Source organism: Cebus imitator, unplaced genomic scaffold (assembly GCF_001604975.1).
Source record: "Cebus imitator isolate Cc_AM_T3 unplaced genomic scaffold, Cebus_imitator-1.0 Scaffold62, whole genome shotgun sequence".
In the NCBI taxonomy this organism is placed as follows: Eukaryota; Metazoa; Chordata; class Mammalia; order Primates; family Cebidae; genus Cebus; species Cebus imitator.
Window position 1 is genome coordinate 7891451 of NW_016107377.1, and position 17776 is coordinate 7909226.

Sequence of the window (17776 nt, forward strand, 5' to 3'; positions counted from 1 at the left end):
CTTAGGTAAGTCATTTATGACATAGAATGTCCTCTTTTAAAAGGAACTGCTCATTACTCTAACAAGTTGTTGAGCTAAATGTGTATTTTGCATATTTTCAACTTCATCTTTGTCATTCCAGTGTTTTGAAATGCTCGATGAAAGCTGAATTACATATTCATTGCATTTTCAAAATCCAACTCTCCTTCCTTTTCCATTTTATATCAAAAGCCTTCTTACGTCAATATAAATTTAAATTTGTATAGCACAGTACTATATAATTTACAAAGTGCCTTCATAGTCATTTTCTCACCCCACAATTCCCAAAAACAGGATATAGAACACACATTCTTATCCAAATTGTCTAATAAATTAGTAAATGTATTTACGCTTGCTTTGTTTCATTCTTTCATTTATTCAGTCAACATGTGTTTGACAGCCATTATGTACCAGGCACTACTCCAGGCACTGATGATATTGAGAAGACCACACACTCACCAACCTCAGGAAACTGATGTGTTGGCAGGAAGTGATATAATAAATAAGTGAACAAGTAAGTGAGGAAGCCCAGATTCAAACCCTGGTTGCCTGATTACAAATTTAGAGCTCTTTTCTACATGCCACTCTGTCAAATTATCCAATGCAAAAGTTCTCTTTGCCATGAATTTGGCAGTTTGATTTCTTCTTGGACTCATCTCTTTTTGGGTTTCAAAAAGGTTTCAGATTTTTCCTACTCTCTGAGGTAATTCTGTTATCAACTGTCAAAGCATCATTTAATAACCATCATTTTCAAGGCACTACTGTAAATGGTAGGGAAAAGCATCCCCTCCACCCCACTCTCAAAAAAAGAGAATCATGGATTTTAAAATTAATTTTAAAAAGAAAACACATATATGCCAAGAAAAACTCATACCCATGAAATTTTAAAGTACAAATTAATATCCTGTAAGAGTATACTTATTTAATTATTAGCAGTTGTCCGCCTACACAGTGTTTCTATAGGACTGCATTTCAAATCACTCCCCTTGCCTGTTTTCCATCTCATACCACTCACTAGCAAGTTAACTTGTTCCATGTGTCATTAGTAATTCATGACTTGCTTGCGAAAGTGCAGGGACAGCACTACTACAGACCTAATACAATGAATATCTTATTAGGAAGAAATTAACAAATGAATTGTTGCCGATCAATAGGTGTTGAAGAGAAAATTACAATGATAGTAAAGCCTAAATAATTTATACACAGTATTGATTTTTTCATTACATTAATTATTCTTTACAGCACACATAAGGAACTTGGAGAATAAAACCTTCAAAGCCAAGAAATTATCTGCAGTGGTGTTTTAGGCTTAAGTCTGAATTTAAAAGACAAAGAATGGTCCATGAGAGTTCACAATTTTTTTTTTTTCTTTTTTTGAGATGGAGTCTCACTCTGTCACCCAGGCCGGTGTGCAGTAGCGCAATCTCGGCTCACCGCAACCTCTTCCTCCCAGGTTCAAGCAATTCTCCTGCTTCAGCCTCCCAAGTAGCTGGGACTACAGGCGCCTGCCAACACGTCCGGCTAGCAAATATTTTTAAATTTTTTAAGAATGCACCCAATAATAAGTTGGACACTTCCAAAGTACATAGGTTCCTTCACGTTGTGAGAAGTTTTTATACACAAGTACTTTTGGCATGTATCAATCAAAGTAGTGACAGAAATGTTTATTCATAGAAATATTACAAATGGAAATATCCCTTAGTCCACTTCTTTCATCGAATATACAGAAGGGACAAAAAACTCAAGGAAGCCAAGTGAGGAAAAAAAATACCTCCTCTGATATCTCTTCCAGATTTTTTTTTTTTTTCTTTTTTGAGACGGAGTTTCACTCATGTTACCCAGGCTGGAGTGCAATGGCGAGATCTCGGCTCACCGCAACCTCCGCCTCCTGGGTTCAGGCAATTCTCCTGCCTCAGCCTCCTGAGTAGCTGGGATTACAGGCATGCACCACCATGCCCAGCTAATTTTTTTTTTGTATTTTTAGTAGAGACGGGGTTTCACCATGTTGACCAGGATGGTCTCGATCTCTTGACCTCGTGATCCACCCGCCTCGGCCTCCCAAAGTGCTGGGATTACAGGCTTGAGCCACCGCGCCCGGCCTCTTCCAGATTTTTTAAATTAACTGGACTTAAATTCGGTTCAACAGAGTGCACATTCCTTAGAACTAATAACTTTCATAGCCAGCAGAAAACAATTTCTCAGGCAATTTTTTGTGGCAAGTGACTCTTCACACAGAGACAAGGACCTGAAAATGATCCTTCTGTTTACAAGCCATTGATGATTCTATGTCATAAAATGGTGTATGTGCATGCACAAGAGAGAGAGAGCAAGAGAGAAGCAAAAAGACAGCTATGTGTAAGGTGGTACAATGACAAAGAGGATTCAGGTTGATATATTTTCCACGGATGACACTGTTCCAGCACTCAAAATCCCTTAATATGGATGGGAGTAATGAACGTGACATACATGTACCAATCTCAATAGATGTACCACCTATAGACAAAAATAAATATGGAAACATCATTTCAAAAGTCCTTTAAAATTGTAACTAAAAATATGAGGATAGTTTCAAACATGACACAATGTATTTCTTCCCTCACCTATTACCTTTAGAGACTTAAAGCTCACAAACTACTCTAGAGAATTCTAATGCTCTTGGAAGAAAATCTAAGCAACAGAAAGGGTCTCATCTCATAAATGTTTTTGCAAACTACAGCCAGTTTTGCAAGCTACTTGCCACGCCTTAACTAATATTGTCATGTAACTTCAAATTTATAAAATGTGTGTTGTCTACTGTGCATCATGATGCAGATACAACTGGCCAAATCTGTCACTATTATCAGATGATTCTGGGGTACTAAGATGACAAACACCCAAATTAGTATTATTTTTATTACTCAGCAAAAAGTCACTTTGTCTGTGGTACCTGTTCCTTCGGTGAGTGGCCCTTTGCTGCACTCATGATTCTTTAGGTGGAGACTAATCGTCCATGCAGAAAACATGTGGTACAGGTACTAACATATGGGGTATCTGTTCTCAGTCTCATTTGTAGAACACAACCAGGGCATCCATAAACTGAATTAGAAGAAATTTCAAACTATTTTTAGACACCGTGCAATTAGTCTCCATTTTCATCCCTCCCATCACTGGACTCCAAATCCATTCTCTATCATTCTCTGCCATTGCTGAAGGCCACGGAATGCATCAGCTAGCTCTCTTGCCCTTTCACTTCTAAGTGGATTCACTCTGTGGAAGACAACAGAGGGAAATGAACAGGTGGGAGGAGAAAGTGCTCTCACTGCTTTCTCCTGGCCTCCACTCTACAGCTCTAGCAGTGGCTGCCTTCTGCAAACATCTCCTCTCCAGAAGTTTCTCCTTCCGCTCCCTCCTACTACTGAAACTAGCACTCCTGTTAGCCTCCAGCAGGCCATGAATACTGCTAACACCATTCTCTCCTTCTGCCACTTCACATCCAGTGGGGTTAACAGTTTCCCCTTGTTACTGGTTGCAAGGTACCTTGAGGTCCAATATTGGTTTCCCTATCCCTGTCCATACCTCTCAAACTAATTCATTTGAAATCCCAAAGTGCGCCTCTACTTGCTGCCAGGACCTATAAAGCTATCAATGCTTTAAAACAGCTGTATGACACAGAAAAAGAATGTATAAGTAGATAAATACACATTCGCAGCATTTAAATACACTTGCCTTCCAAATCAGATAGCCTTCTGGATAGTGGATTACTTCCCATAACTGCACTAATGAGACAAACCATTGCATACCTGATAAATTTCTGTCTTCTACGTTCAGTGTTACCTTCTTTCCGATTCAGTTTTTTTTTTTTTTTTTTCTGATTCAGTTCTTTACCTTGACTACTTTTGTTCTTCTTCTCTCCCTCATTTGTACTATTCTTCTAATTTATGCTTTACATGATCACTATCTGTTATCTCTTCCTTGGCATGTCACTTTGTTCTTTACTATATTATAGGGCTCTTACCTTCAGATTTACACATACACATTAAGTTACCACGTCTCTCTTTAAAATCACATTTACTCTTCTTTCTAGGTCTATGTTTTCACATTTGAAGTAAACTCATAAAATTCTACACGTTTCCAGAGTCCCCAAAATACAGACGCCATCTCTCAGGTTTACACTTAAACATCCAGAACCTTTAATTATTTGGAAGAAATACTCTGTAAATCTAATAAATAAATACCAAGGACATCGAGGTGGCTAGCATTTATACCCTCTTATGTCTATAAAGAAACTAGAAAGTGGGGGCAAACATAAATACACAATGTCAAATGCAAGGTTCTGAAAACAAATGACACAGTACTTACCAATAAAAGCATGGTAAGATATTAATAATAGCAATGAACTACAAATATTTATGTGCCCACAGGCAACTAACTCAATTTCACTGCAGGATTGCTTCATATATGAATTTAATTGTATATGTCTAAACATTTTTATTGCTCTTTCATTAATTTCCCATAAAAAATAGAACTATATGCTGAGGGGAAAAAAAAGACTGCGAGTTTCCATTCTGGGACTGAGCCCCCACTGAATATCCACAGCATCCTAAGAATTAACATTGACTTTTGTCATTTATGGCTTCCCTTTTGACACCTTGAAAATTCATTTTTACACTATTCAGGAAGAGAAGTCCCAAATACAAAAAACATGGTGCAGGTTTAGCTATCATTTTATTTTTACATAAAAACAACATATATGTATGAGACAAGTCTCAAGAGAAAATAACAATAGCTAACTCTTTTATGATTTCCACACTATGTGTCAGGCTCTGTCCTAAGAGTTCCACATCAGTTACCAAAGCTCACCATGAGATAGTGCTCTTCTTACTGCCATTTTCCAGAGAAGGAAACTGAAGTGCAGAGCAGGTAACTGACTTAACCCAGGGCCACATGATGCTAAGTGGCTGAATCACTTACTGAAGTTTAACTTCAGAGTCCATGCTTTTATTTTATTTTATTTTATTTTATTATTTTACTTTATTATCTTAGTTTTTTAGATGTGGGGTTTCACAATGTTGCCCAGGCTGGTCTCAAACTCCTGGGCTCAAGAGACCCACCTACCTCTGGCTTCCCAAAGTACTGGGATTACAGGTGTGAGCCACCATGCCTGGCCAGAGCCCATGCTTTTGAACATTACCCAATTACATTCACAAATCAAGCATTCACATGATTTTCAGTGCCTGATAAATTTGTCATTGTTTTCCTCCAAACTCTCTTGAAGTCTTTTTCCTAATTTATCATCTCTTTCTATTGTTCTCCAATATTACGATCTCCAACCACCACCACCTCAACCATCTGGCTTTGACAAGTAGTAATCCAGCATCTATATGCACCAGCGATTATATTAATATATTCCTTCTCATCCTCCCACCCTACATCAGAGTTCACATCCTCTCAGTTTAGCCTGCTTCTTTTTTTCTAAAGCTCAAATGAATGATTACATTAATCTTTTCAAGAGGCAAATACATCTGTTTGTAACCAAATGAATTTCTGATGTATGGCATAGAGTCTAAAAGGAGAAACCCCCTCAAGTAGTCCAATAATCTCCGGTCTTCATACTTACTTCTACTCTACTTCTAGAGAATCTGGGGAGTGGGCATCTTGCTAATTATGGAAGGCAACCACTAATAATTAGAATTTGCACCTGAAGTAACAGAGTCATGACACAAAAACTTTCGATAATTCCATATTTCAAAGAACACAATCTTGTCAAGTTATGCTGATACGTTTTCAAAGTAATCTAAAAGTTGACATTTGTTGAGAATCTTTTATAAATTAATTTCTGTGCTGGACACTTTACAAGTGTCTTACTGAGCAACTGTATTTGCCAGAGGAAGATATAAACAAATAACACTGTCCAAGTTAAAAAATGTTTATTATACTTCCCAATACATGAATGCTTAGCTATAATTTAAACAAAGTTGTATTAGCCAATTAAAATCAACAGGGAATTTATAAATGATATCTACAATCTAACAAACTCAAAAACAAGATAAGTGATTACTACAAAATATTAATTTGGATTTTCCATCTAATTGTTTTCATACTGAACCTATTTCTTGGCCCGATCATTTATTTCATGGCTCTTAAAATCACATTAGGATTTGCCAGTCTCAATTAAACTGTTTAGTTCGTTACCATGCATAAATAACTTTCAAATGCCATAAGCTTCTGATTGTCTTTAGTCAAAATGAGATGATAATAATTAGCTTTGGGGAATAATAATATAAGAGTCTAAGCAAATCCACATTGTTGGCAGCTAAATTTACCTCACTTCTAACTATTACAAGAGCATTTCTATTTCCCTAAAATTAACGCAATCAAAAATTCCAAGGTAACGATCAAGAAAAAGGCAGAAGCATAAGTCATCTATTACCATTTACTACTTTCAATTTATGTCTTCACTACTCAAAAAACTGGAAGGGTTTAACATCTTTCTGATTTCTAGCAAATATTGTTGGTTTGAAACAGAAGCAATACTTTAGGAGACCCTATAATGAACAAACCAGTAGATACAGCCTACAGACAGAACAATCTCATATCTCTTTATTTTACACTGCTCTTTAGTTTTATACTACAAAAACCTTATGGTAAAAATTAACCTTCTTGGCAGTTCAACAATTCTAATTAGAAGAGACATCAAACAGATTATGCTTTCGAAAGCAGTACAGGCCATAATATTCTAGTCTTTGAAACAGGGCTCTGTAACCTCCTTATATACGTATTTAGCCTGCTGTCTAAAGGAAAAGCAGTAAACAGATAATGTTTCAAAGTGGTTCTGGTTTTTGTGGCAAGGTGTGTTATATTTTCTCATCTTATCTTTTTAAACTTATTATTAAGAAGCAGACAACCTAATACACAGCACCCATTTATTGCTTTTGGCCCTGAATGTGTAAAACAGTCTATACCATCAGACTTGACAAAAAGTTTCCTCAGTAGAAATATTTACAAATGCTAGAGGACTAGTTAATTTATAATCCTTTTTTTCTTTTCTATGTATGGGGTAGGAAGTAGAGGAAGAAAGATACCCTGCACTCAGCTTAGATTAGAACTAATGAAACTTAAAATAAAAGGCCATTCAGGCTAAGCCCTTCCCCAAGAAGAAGTTCCTTTTACAACATCAGTAGTTAACCAGGCATTCCTAAAGTTTTTACTGATAAAAGAGCACAAAAGAGTTCATGCTCTTTCTAGACAGTTATAAATTTTATTAAGTTCTTTCTTACTCTGAGTTGAAATCTCATCACTTCTTATCCTAGTTCTCTCCTTTGGAGCAATACAGAACAAGTCTCCTTCACCTTCCACATCTCTCTCCTTTCACTATTTGAAGGCAGGCTTTACGTCTCTCCTCATTTTTCTCATCTCCATATTAAATATTATACATTATTTCAATTAATTCTCATATGAGATGGTTTCCAGATGCTGCAAATAAATTCAAGTTGCAGTTTGACCTAAAATTTTTCCTAAGTGGAATACAAAAAAGAGATCTGAAGTTTCATTTATTTCTCATGTATTTGCACTGACAGCTGAAACCGTTAGAGAGATTGTCCAGAACCCAATGGTCCATCCAGGAGCTGTATCTATGCTAGCTCCTCTTCTTCCACATAAAACACACACACACACACACACACACACACACACACACACACACACACACTATAGAAATGCTTCTGTGATACAAGGAGAGGCCTTCTCTCTCTCCCTGGACACAATGATTGACTGAAAGAATAGTCACAAGTTCTACTCTGGGCTAACCAGAGTCATTCCCCAAAATTTCAAACTGGAGCTCCAAGAAGGCCTGCTTCTCTCTCAGCTTGTGGAGCTATTAGATATGAAGAAGAACCTTTACCCACGTTGTGGAATTAGCCAATTTGATAGAATGAGATCAATACACAAAGAAGTATGTGAAGAAAGACCCCAAATCTCCAGTTCCAGTTGTTCCTGAAACCACCTCTCCCCTGCCTTCCTGTGACGTGACTGGATAAGCCAATAATTCCCCTCTGGTTGAAATAAGTTTGAGTTAGGTTTGTATCACTTGCAACACACAAGGTCCTATTTAATATAACATCCACAGGGTTCAAACTACACTAACAAAACCAATAGAATGCAGGTCATAAAAGAGAAAAATTGCCATCCTATCCTATAAAAGGATACAGATAGAATATCTTTCCATCATTATTTAAGAATGGGAGTGATACTTACTTACCAAAGATGAAGCCTAGGCTACACAGGGCTGCCAATGTTCAGAACTCAATTCCCAGAACTATCATAGTGCCTGGCACATAAAGTAGGTGCTTGAGGCATGCTCCACTACATTTTTCATAGTAAACAGAAGAGAGAGTAAACAAAACATTGAATATAAATTATGAAATGAAGACATGAATTCCCTCAAGACACCTTAGTTGTATCATTTCGCCTTTTTATGGTTAGATTCCCCATGAAAAATGTGGGACTAGATTCTCTCCTCAGTCTTTCTTAGCCATAAAATGTTAAAATTCTACACATACTCAAGAATGCTGAAAAGGAGTCTTTTAAGACTCTGGACATGCAGATAAAGGGGCATACAGTAATAAGGAAGCATTAAGGAAGTAAGAAAGAAAAACCTTCCAAAGAAATAACTGAGGGGAAAAAAGCAACACAAAAATAATAAGAAAAAAATCATCAGTGATACAATAAAAGAGGTCATTCCAATGTGCCATCATCGTATTCTAACCAATTTCTGTGGTCAGAAATTACCTCTGTGCTGGATTCAAACCACCAGCCCAGAGTCCTGCCCCTTCATGGCCCACATAATCCATATGATGGCCCCTTCAAGTTCGCATGTATTTTTTTTTTTCAGAGTTGGCTTCCCCCTTCTTTCTTCAGTCTTGGATGTTCTCATGTCCTCTCTCACCCATTTCGGATAGTTTTTTGTGTTATCAACAGAATGTATATCCAATTATATTGTGTGCCCCCAACTCTGTTCCCTGCCTTGCCCCTTCAATGACTGATGCCCAAATGTCCATAATTTCCAACATATTAAGTTTGGAACCTAGGATGCTTAGTACAAGTAATCATAAAATGGCAGCTCTGTAAGGTGACCCATTTACACAGTGCTTCTCTAAGAAACTGATCTCATGGTTTTTTTTGTTTTGTTTTTTTTTTAGGAAGAAGGCCTTGAATAGGGAAACTATTATTGCAATTTACAGCTGATACTGCAGTATTACTGAATATCCACATATTAAGTACTATATGCCAGCATATTATACTATGCTAAGTATTTTGCATGTATTGATTCATTTAGCTCTCACAACACTCCTATAATGGCCATACTAATTATTATCTACACTTTAAAAGTGAAGAAGCTGAGACTCAGAAAGAGTAACTTACTCCTGGATACACAGTTAGTAAGTACAAGAGCCATATTTATCTGACTCCATAATCCTTACTCTCACTTATTATGTCATCCATAAGGGCATTGATCTCTGAGTGAAACTGGGAGGAGGTACTTTGGGGGCACCAAAAGCAGAGAGACTAGGGAACCAAAATCAACAAGATCTACTCATCAATTTTGCTTAGAGTCAGCCCTATTTGAAGTAGAACCTTGTTCCCATTATGTAGCAATAGATTATCTGCCATTTTACATTGTGAAAATGTACCCTCCATTATCCAGGCTAATCTAGTTGACTGCAGAATGCTGTACACAGACATTACAATGACAGACAACTAATTCAATCTTCTCTGCTAGAGAGATGCTACTGTTAACATCCTTTCAACTTTTTCCCTATAGCTTTTGATGCAGGACACTTCACATATGCCACAACCATTCCTTCCTCCAGTATCTAGAGCAAGGAAGTGCTTGAGAATTACTATACATTCCTTCCTACAGTACCTAGAGCAAGGAAGTACTTGAGAATTACTGGGAAGACAGAGAGGGTGGGAAGGAAAAGAAAGACAAATTGTAAAGTGAGGTACAAGCAAAATACTACCAAAAAAATACTAAAAAAAAGAAAAAAAAAAAAAAAAACAAAAAAAAAAAAAAAAAAAAAAAAAAAAAAAAAAAAACAGAACAGGGTGACTAATTGTCTGCTAACTTGTGATTCAGGGAGAAATGAATGTTTATGCTTCATTACTAAATAAAGAAAATAGTCTGATCACACACTAGAAATCATATGTTTAAACAGTCATGGTAGAGATTTCCTAGTCACAGAGTAAAGAGATATTAAGTATTTCCCATAGAAGTGAGACCTTACTGGTTGCCATCTATGCAGGGTCTGTGGTAGCATTATTCATCACTAAGCAAAAATCTAATTTTTTTAGATTTTACATCCTTCTCTAACTCCTCCAAAATCTTCATCTATTTACTATGACTTTTATGTACATGGAGAAAAAATAACACCAGCCCGTACTGAAGAGTAATCAGACGTTTCTATGTGATAATCAGTAAGACTCCAGTTTTAGTGCAAATGGAAGCTGGGAAGCAGTCTAGCAAACTCTTTGGGGTCAATCAGGAATTAATCTAAACACAGAGTACAAGGTTGAATGAAATGTAGCAGAAATTGTGTCTCACTGAAGTAATCGTGTTATGTGTTAGGAGGTTTGGAAGTAATATTTAATTGAAAAACTGTTTTAAGCTAAAAGAGAGTAGCAAGATCTAAAGTAATATACTATTAAAAATATTTAAATGCAAAGATCCATAAAATATACAAAGGGAAGAGCCTAATGCCCTCATTCCAAATCCAAACAATTTCTTATTAACCAATGTCCATGAAACAGGAAAAGGAGCAGGGAGGAACGTATTTGAAAAATTGCCAGAGTAAAAAAATCCCATAATGAAATTTTGCTCATTCTTAGAGAAATGAAGTAGAATTAGCTGCTTCAGTGGTGGTGAATTCCAGAATACGGGTAGCTTCCAGCAAATGATGCTTTTCTATAACGTCAAATGCAAAAGCTATCTGATATCAACATAATGAGCTTGAGCTTTTAAATTCCTATTCCCTCACACCAAATTGTTTGAAACCTTTAAGATAAAAACTTCAATGAACTAGTGTTCCAAGCTTTTAATATGTTTGTCCTCGAGCAAGCATGTCATATTAGTCTTCAAATTGCAATGGGCAGAAAGAGCATTCAACCAAATTCTTAAGCCCATGCCTCTCTCAAAGCATGTTAATAATGTAAGCCATTTCATTGGCTATTAAGATTTTTAACTTTCCTAATTCTCCACTGTATTATTGCTTTTTAAGGGTGGGAGGCAGGGGATCAAGAATGTCATTCCACCCTGAAAACAAGGGATGTTATTTTATCTTTATACTCATTTAGCACCTAGAACACTGTGAGGCATCCTATAAGTATTTAACAGGTACTTTTGGAATAAGTTGATGTAATGGCCTAGGAAGAGAATGGAAATATTTCTGAGCACAAGTGAGTCCAAATCCTGGCACTGCTGGACAACAAAGACCATCTCCAGAATTAGAGTTATCTACTGAGGTAGAGGCAGGAATTTGCACGTGTGTCTTCAAAGTGGCATCTAGAGGATTGATTGTTTCCTGAGCTGCCACCCAAACGCCACTTATGAAGGGATTATAATCGTCTCGGGCTTCGCAACGCCTGGAAAACTCCTGCCCTGCCTTTTCCTGGGTTTGAGTTTGCACTCCCAAAACTTAAGGTCACAATTCTACAAGGCTGTTCTAACCCAGAGGGCGATCCCCTCCCCATTTCAGGACGCGTTTCCAGCGTCCACTGGGAGGGAGGCCACGGCGTACTAGGCACCAAGAAGGATTCACACAGTGACTCCGAACACCTTAGGTGGTGAAGGCAGGGGGTGGCGGGAAGCAGTGGGGGCTGGGGGAAGAATGAGTTCAGGACCTGGGCACTATCCAGAGGTTTCTTATCCCTCCCCAAAACCACGGCGCCAACCGCTGAAGACGCCAGGGAACCACCGGCAGGGGCAGGGAGCGAGGGGTCGCTCTGGGTCGGAACCGGGGAAGAGGGACAGGGCGCTGGGAGGAAGAAGCGGGACAGAGCGGGGGACAGTACCTGGTGTGGCTGTGGTTGCGGGGACAGTCCTTCTTCTCCATGATGGCCGGCACGCAGTTGGTTAGCTCCGTCCAGTCGGCGTGCAGCCCGCAGCTCCAGCCGGTGGAGAATCGGGAGAAGAGCCACGTCTCCTTCTTGCCAGGCCGGTGGCAGGTGCACTTCTTCTGGCCGGCTTTGCAGCTACAGGGCTGCTCCAGCCGGATGTTCTTCACCAGGTGCCGGCCGAACGTGGTGCCCCCGGTCTTCTGGATGTGCAGGAACACGATCACGTCGCGCCCTTTGATGTTGAAATCCACGAAGCGGGTCAGGTCCTTCAGGGTGAAGTTGAAGCGCGGCACGAACCGGGGCAGGGAGCCGTTCTCCGGGGCCTCGGGGTCCGGCTCGTCTTCCTCCTCCTCTTCCTCCTCCTCCTCCGGGTCTTCGGGCTCCTCGTCCTCCTCCTCCGGCGCCGCGGCCCCCTGAGGCCCCTCGGGCGGCCCCCGGGGCGGCGGGGGAAGCTGGGGCCGCCGCTCCCACTCCTCAGGCGGCGCCGGAGCTCGGCGGGCGGGACCCGGAACGGCTGGCGGGCCGGCCTCCCCCGCGCGGGGCTGCTCCCCGAAGTTGGTGCAGGAGCTGGTGCAGGAGGGGGACACGTACTGGTACATGATGACCACGAAGAGGAGAGTGAGCACCGGCGTCAGCAGCCACTTGTTGAACCTTTCATCCATGGTCCCGCTCTCAGGCCGGCAGGCGAAGCGGCGGCGGAGGCGGCGGCAGGGCAGACGGGCGCCCGCTCGGAAGTTTCGGGGACTCCGGGGCGCGGCTCGGAGCCCGCCGTTCCTCCATGCCCCTGACGCCGAGGCGTGCGGCTGGCTGGCGGCCCCACGGCCCTCGGGACTGGCGGAGCCCGGGCCTGCGAGCCGGGCGGGGGAGGCGGGCGCCGGCGCGCTAGGCTGCGGCTGCGGCGTGGGGCGCCCTGCGCTCCCGGGGGCGCCCGGGCCGGCCCGCTCCCTGCTCCCGCCCCGGCGCGGCGCTCTCAGGCGACGCGCGGCATCCCGCCGGCGGCTCGGGGGCGCTCAGGAGCTGAGGAGCGGGGTTCGGGTCCTGACCTGCCGCACGCAGCCGGGCCGCTGGGTAGCTGCGGCCGCGAGCGCTGGGGCTTCATGAGGCTCGCCAGGGCGCCGGCGAAGGGCGAAGGCGCGGCCCGGTCCCGCCTCCCCGGCCGGCCGCGGGCACCGCGCCCCGCACGCGCGCCCGGCGCCTTTGCCGGCAGGTCGCGGGGCTCTGAAGCCGCGAGGGCGGACGGCGCTCGCCGCAAGTTTGCAGAGCTGCCCCCGCAGCGCAGCGCAGCGGCAGCGGGCGAGGCGCCTCTGCGGAGACGCCTCTCCCGGCGAGTCGCACTGCCGCTCGGGGCTGTCCGCCCAGGCGCAGGCACGCAGACACACTCGCACACACAGGCTGGCACCGCCACAACCCGCCAGCCGGTGTGACAGGAGCCCTGCTACCCGCAGCAAAAACCTGCCCTAGGTACGGAGCATGCGCCAAAGCCTTCCCCAGCCCCGGAGGAGTTTCCAGGGGAGGAGTCCGCTGCTCCGCTGGGTTTGGAGGAGGCAGCTGGGGGTGGGAATCCCTTCGCACTGGAGCGAGGAGAGATTTGGCAGAAAGGCAAAGGTGGGGCGAGCAGAGGCCCCGAGGTAAGCGATCTGAGAACTCTAAATGGGCAGCTCCTCCGTCTGGCAGTGGCCGGCCTTATTCCCAGGAATAACACCTGCACACGCTCGGGAAGACTCACCTAGACAAGACTTCACACGGGTTGGCAGTTCCCTTCTCGGCAGAGGAAACTGGCTCCAGACTGCTATGAATTTCTACCCAAGACATTCTAACTGGTGCTCGAGTTTTATGCTGATCCTCCCTTAACAACAAACTTGGTGCGTCCAACTATGCAACTGTATTCAACCAGCATCCATTAACCTACTGTGTATCGGTCTCTATGTTCAACACACACTTTCTTTCAGCACTAGACAGTCCAGCCCTCAACCATGCGTTACTTAGAACATAAAAAGGAGTTTAGGGATCATCTCCTAAAAACAAAACAAAACAAAACAAAAAACACATTCTACTAATAGACATTGAACTCCTAAATGTTCAAGGTTTATTCCTTCCCAACAATGGTGGTAAGGCTTAAACTTGTCTATATTTCATGATCAGACCTAATCTGTATGCAGATGTTTTCGGAAACTTTATTTCTCAAACACCTAGATGTTGCATTTAGTATTACCCCAGAACTAAATCTTTGCTCAATAACAACTTCTATTTTTCAGATAGTGAATAGATGTATGATCAAATTGTTGTAACTGCTCCACCAGAATCCCTAAAACTGCCCGACCTATTGTCCGAGTGGAGAGTGGCAATGTGTTGAAGATGAGGACCAGGCAGTCTGATTGCCTGGCCCAGGCCGATGGGTCCCTCCCAGCCACACTACCAGCTGCAGTCCACCCCACCTGGCATTCCACAGGTGTGCTATAATATTTCATAGCAGCCCACCTTCCCACCTGGTCTCTTTATGAATCCATGCTGTGCTTGTTTCTTCCCGAGCCACTCTGCTGATCTCACCTATTTATCACGGTGTCCCCTCTGCAGTCATCAGTTAAGATCCAGAGCTCTTTCAGGGACGCCAAAGTTTGCCCATAGGAAGTTATTTTTATTGTTCTAGACAGGTGGAATTCTTCTCAACAAAACTTCCCTCCTCTGCTTCCTTTCTGTTTTCAACTCTATAAACAACTCCAACCCGTGCCTTTCCTAATAGGTAGGAGTCTATATTAGTAGGAAAGGTGTTGGGTAAGATGAATCAGCTTCTTTAAAGCTTATTTGAGTCCATTTCTTTTTCTCTCACTTAAGTTTGAAATCTTCTTAATGTCATCACACCACACTCCACAGCAAGGAATTGTGATAAAACAAAAACCAATAAAACCCAACAATTATATTCTGCGTATGTCTGGTTAATATATACAGACCTCTGCTTCGGTTAACTAAAATATCATTATACTTTTTTATATTACCTTATTGAAGAAGCTTCTCATTTCCTATAAAATTGCTTGATATCACATGGATAAACATCACCTTGTTAGCTAACCAAATGGATAACCAGAATGCTAGTGGTAATTTGTATAGTGGAAAGCACTCTCCCAGCCATTATTTCATTTGTTTCTCAGAACAACACTCAAAGGAGATAAGAGAAGTATAATATCCCATTTCAAAGAGGAAACTGAAGCAAGGAAAGCTAGGTGAAAGCAAAGCCAAGATTAGAAACCACTAATATCCCAGAAACACATTCACTTCACCACTGAAGTTCAGCTAACATCAACAGAGCCCATACTGTTCTCACTCCCCTCTTGAGACCATTTGAGTCAAGAGGAAGGAAGAGACAACAGAATTGCAGTAGAACAATTAAATTATGTTCTCTCTCCTCCTGGCTTTATAGGCAAAGCAGAGCAATTCTACATCCTGCAGTACTTTGTCACCTAGTCTATTAGTTACGAGAAAGAGGGAAAAATAGCAATAATGATCATAAAATGATTATATAATTGTTAAAAGAAATTACTTAGGAGAATTGTAAAACAAAAATGTACAACAAACATATAGCAGCTACATTGCTAACAAAAAGTATATTTCCATAAATAAGTGTACCTTTAATGCTTTGCAAAGAACATTATCCCAGAAAATCTTTGTTTTCAGCAAAATAGCTAATGAAGTGACACCATTTCCTTGAAGTAACCACAAGGAAAACAATGCATAGAATCAAGGCAATTACACAGACAATTCAGGCATGTACTCAAAAATTCGTTTTCTAATAATAGGAAACTTTGGTTGTGTAAATACAGTCTGTCCCAGGTGTGGTCTCCCTATTACAGTTGTGGAATTTGGTATGAACCTAATCAAAGCTCTTAAAATCACACAACAAACAGGCTTCCTTATCTACAAGGGCAGACCTTACACGCAGGCAAAAATGAAGAGAAACTTTCTAAAATTGAATGCTCTCCAGGTAAAAAGGCAAAACGTATTTGCATTCAGCCTACTGTAGTTACTCCGCGATGACACCAGCTGGCAATTGTTTCTCCCTGACAGATTGCAGCTACTGTGATTCCTACACAAATTATTAAAATAGTAAAAATAATGTTTTCAAAGAGCTTTCTTCCACTTCCTTTGCCAGTCTAGCAATGAGCTTAACACTATCTGTGAAGCAATTTATTCACCTAATTTTATGACTTCATAAGCTTTACTACAATTATTTTCTTGCCTGATTCTCTACTTTGACTTTAGTACACTTCCTCTCTGTTCTTCTCCAATATTCTCAAACCTGTTAACAACATCGCACTCCCCCAGGATTTAAACTTTTGATTAGAACAGTCCCCATTTAATCAAGCTCAATTGGGAGATAAAATTGCATCTCAACTTCTCCATTTTCCCTTTGGTGCCAGAAACTGCCTTGAGAATGTTGAGGAAACCCTGGAGAGATTAACAATCCAAACAATCACCGAGAATAGTTTTGGATCCCCTATAGGTGCACAGAGGAAGAGAGATATGAATGCCCTTCAATAGAGATGAAAATAAAACAGATAATGTAAGTCATTGGCAGCATGACTCTCTCCTACAAGAATAGAAAGTGTTCTTATACACTGAAATGACTTTTTTTTTGAGTTTTGTAAACAATCTTTCCCACCATCAAAGCCCCTGGGGTAAGCAGTTTTGCAAATAACCATCAAAGTGGCAGATTTCTTTTTCCTCAGGAAGTTAAGCAGACAGAGCCCACATACTTAGAGCCAATAGCAGAAAGAATTGGGATATATACTGATTGTGATGTATTCCAGTTCACTACATGATTGTAACTTTGGGGCAACCATGACCCTACATACCACTTTCCATAAAGTTCTATTTATCTGAACAATTCATTCTTTGCTTTATTGTATAACATCCACCATAGATAGCTGCCTATAAGAATGGATGGAAACCACCTGTATGTAGAATGTATTCATTAACTCAGTGTAGTCTAAGTAGATGCACTAATCTTTTCCCAATAGATGTTCATTTATTTATTCGACAAGGACTTGTTGACCATTTACTGTTTACTATATATTCTTCTGAATGCTTTAGATATGCTGTGAAACAAGAATAAGGATCCTGTCCTCATGTAGCTTATAGCCTAACAGTGGAAAAATAAATTATAAAGAAGTAAACAAGATTCATGCATTCAATCCAAAGATACATATTGAGGCCCTGCTGTGTGCCAGGTAGTTTTAGGTATTTAAGATACATTGACGAACAATAAGGACAATAATTTTTACCCTCAAAAATTTAAATTCCAGCTGGGTAAAACAGTAGGGAAGAGGTTAGAGAGATGATGGGAGGACGGTCATGTCAGGCCTTGTGGGCCATTGTAAGAACTTGACTTTGAGAGAAACGAAGAACCACTGGAGGATTTGAACAGTTTTAAAGGGATCCTTTTGGGTGTTTTATTGAGGGCCCAGCTATAAGAGGAAAAACACAGAAGCAAGAAAACTGGTTAAGTGGCTATTCCAGTAATCAGGTGAGAATTGACGGCAGCCCAGACCAAGACAGGGTGGTTGCAGAGGCAGTCAGAAGTGATCAGATTGCCTGCATTTTCAAGACAGAGCCATCAGAGTTTCTAGACAGATTGAAGGTGGGGTAAAAGAAGGAGAGGAGTCAAGGATGAAGC

At 41.2% G+C, this 17776-nt stretch overlaps 1 protein-coding gene across 1 annotated transcript in view; it reads right to left on the reverse strand.

Moving 5' to 3' along the window:
- Positions 1-12904, reverse strand: part of HS6ST3 (heparan sulfate 6-O-sulfotransferase 3) — a 739085-nt gene extending 726181 nt beyond the window's left edge. The window contains exon 1 of the mRNA XM_017530056.2: positions 12064-12904. Within this exon, the coding sequence (XP_017385545.1) occupies positions 12064-12770 (707 nt within the window). The 5' untranslated portion in view covers positions 12771-12904. The remainder of the gene's footprint in view (positions 1-12063) is intronic.
- Positions 12905-17776: the final 4872 nt, after the last annotated feature.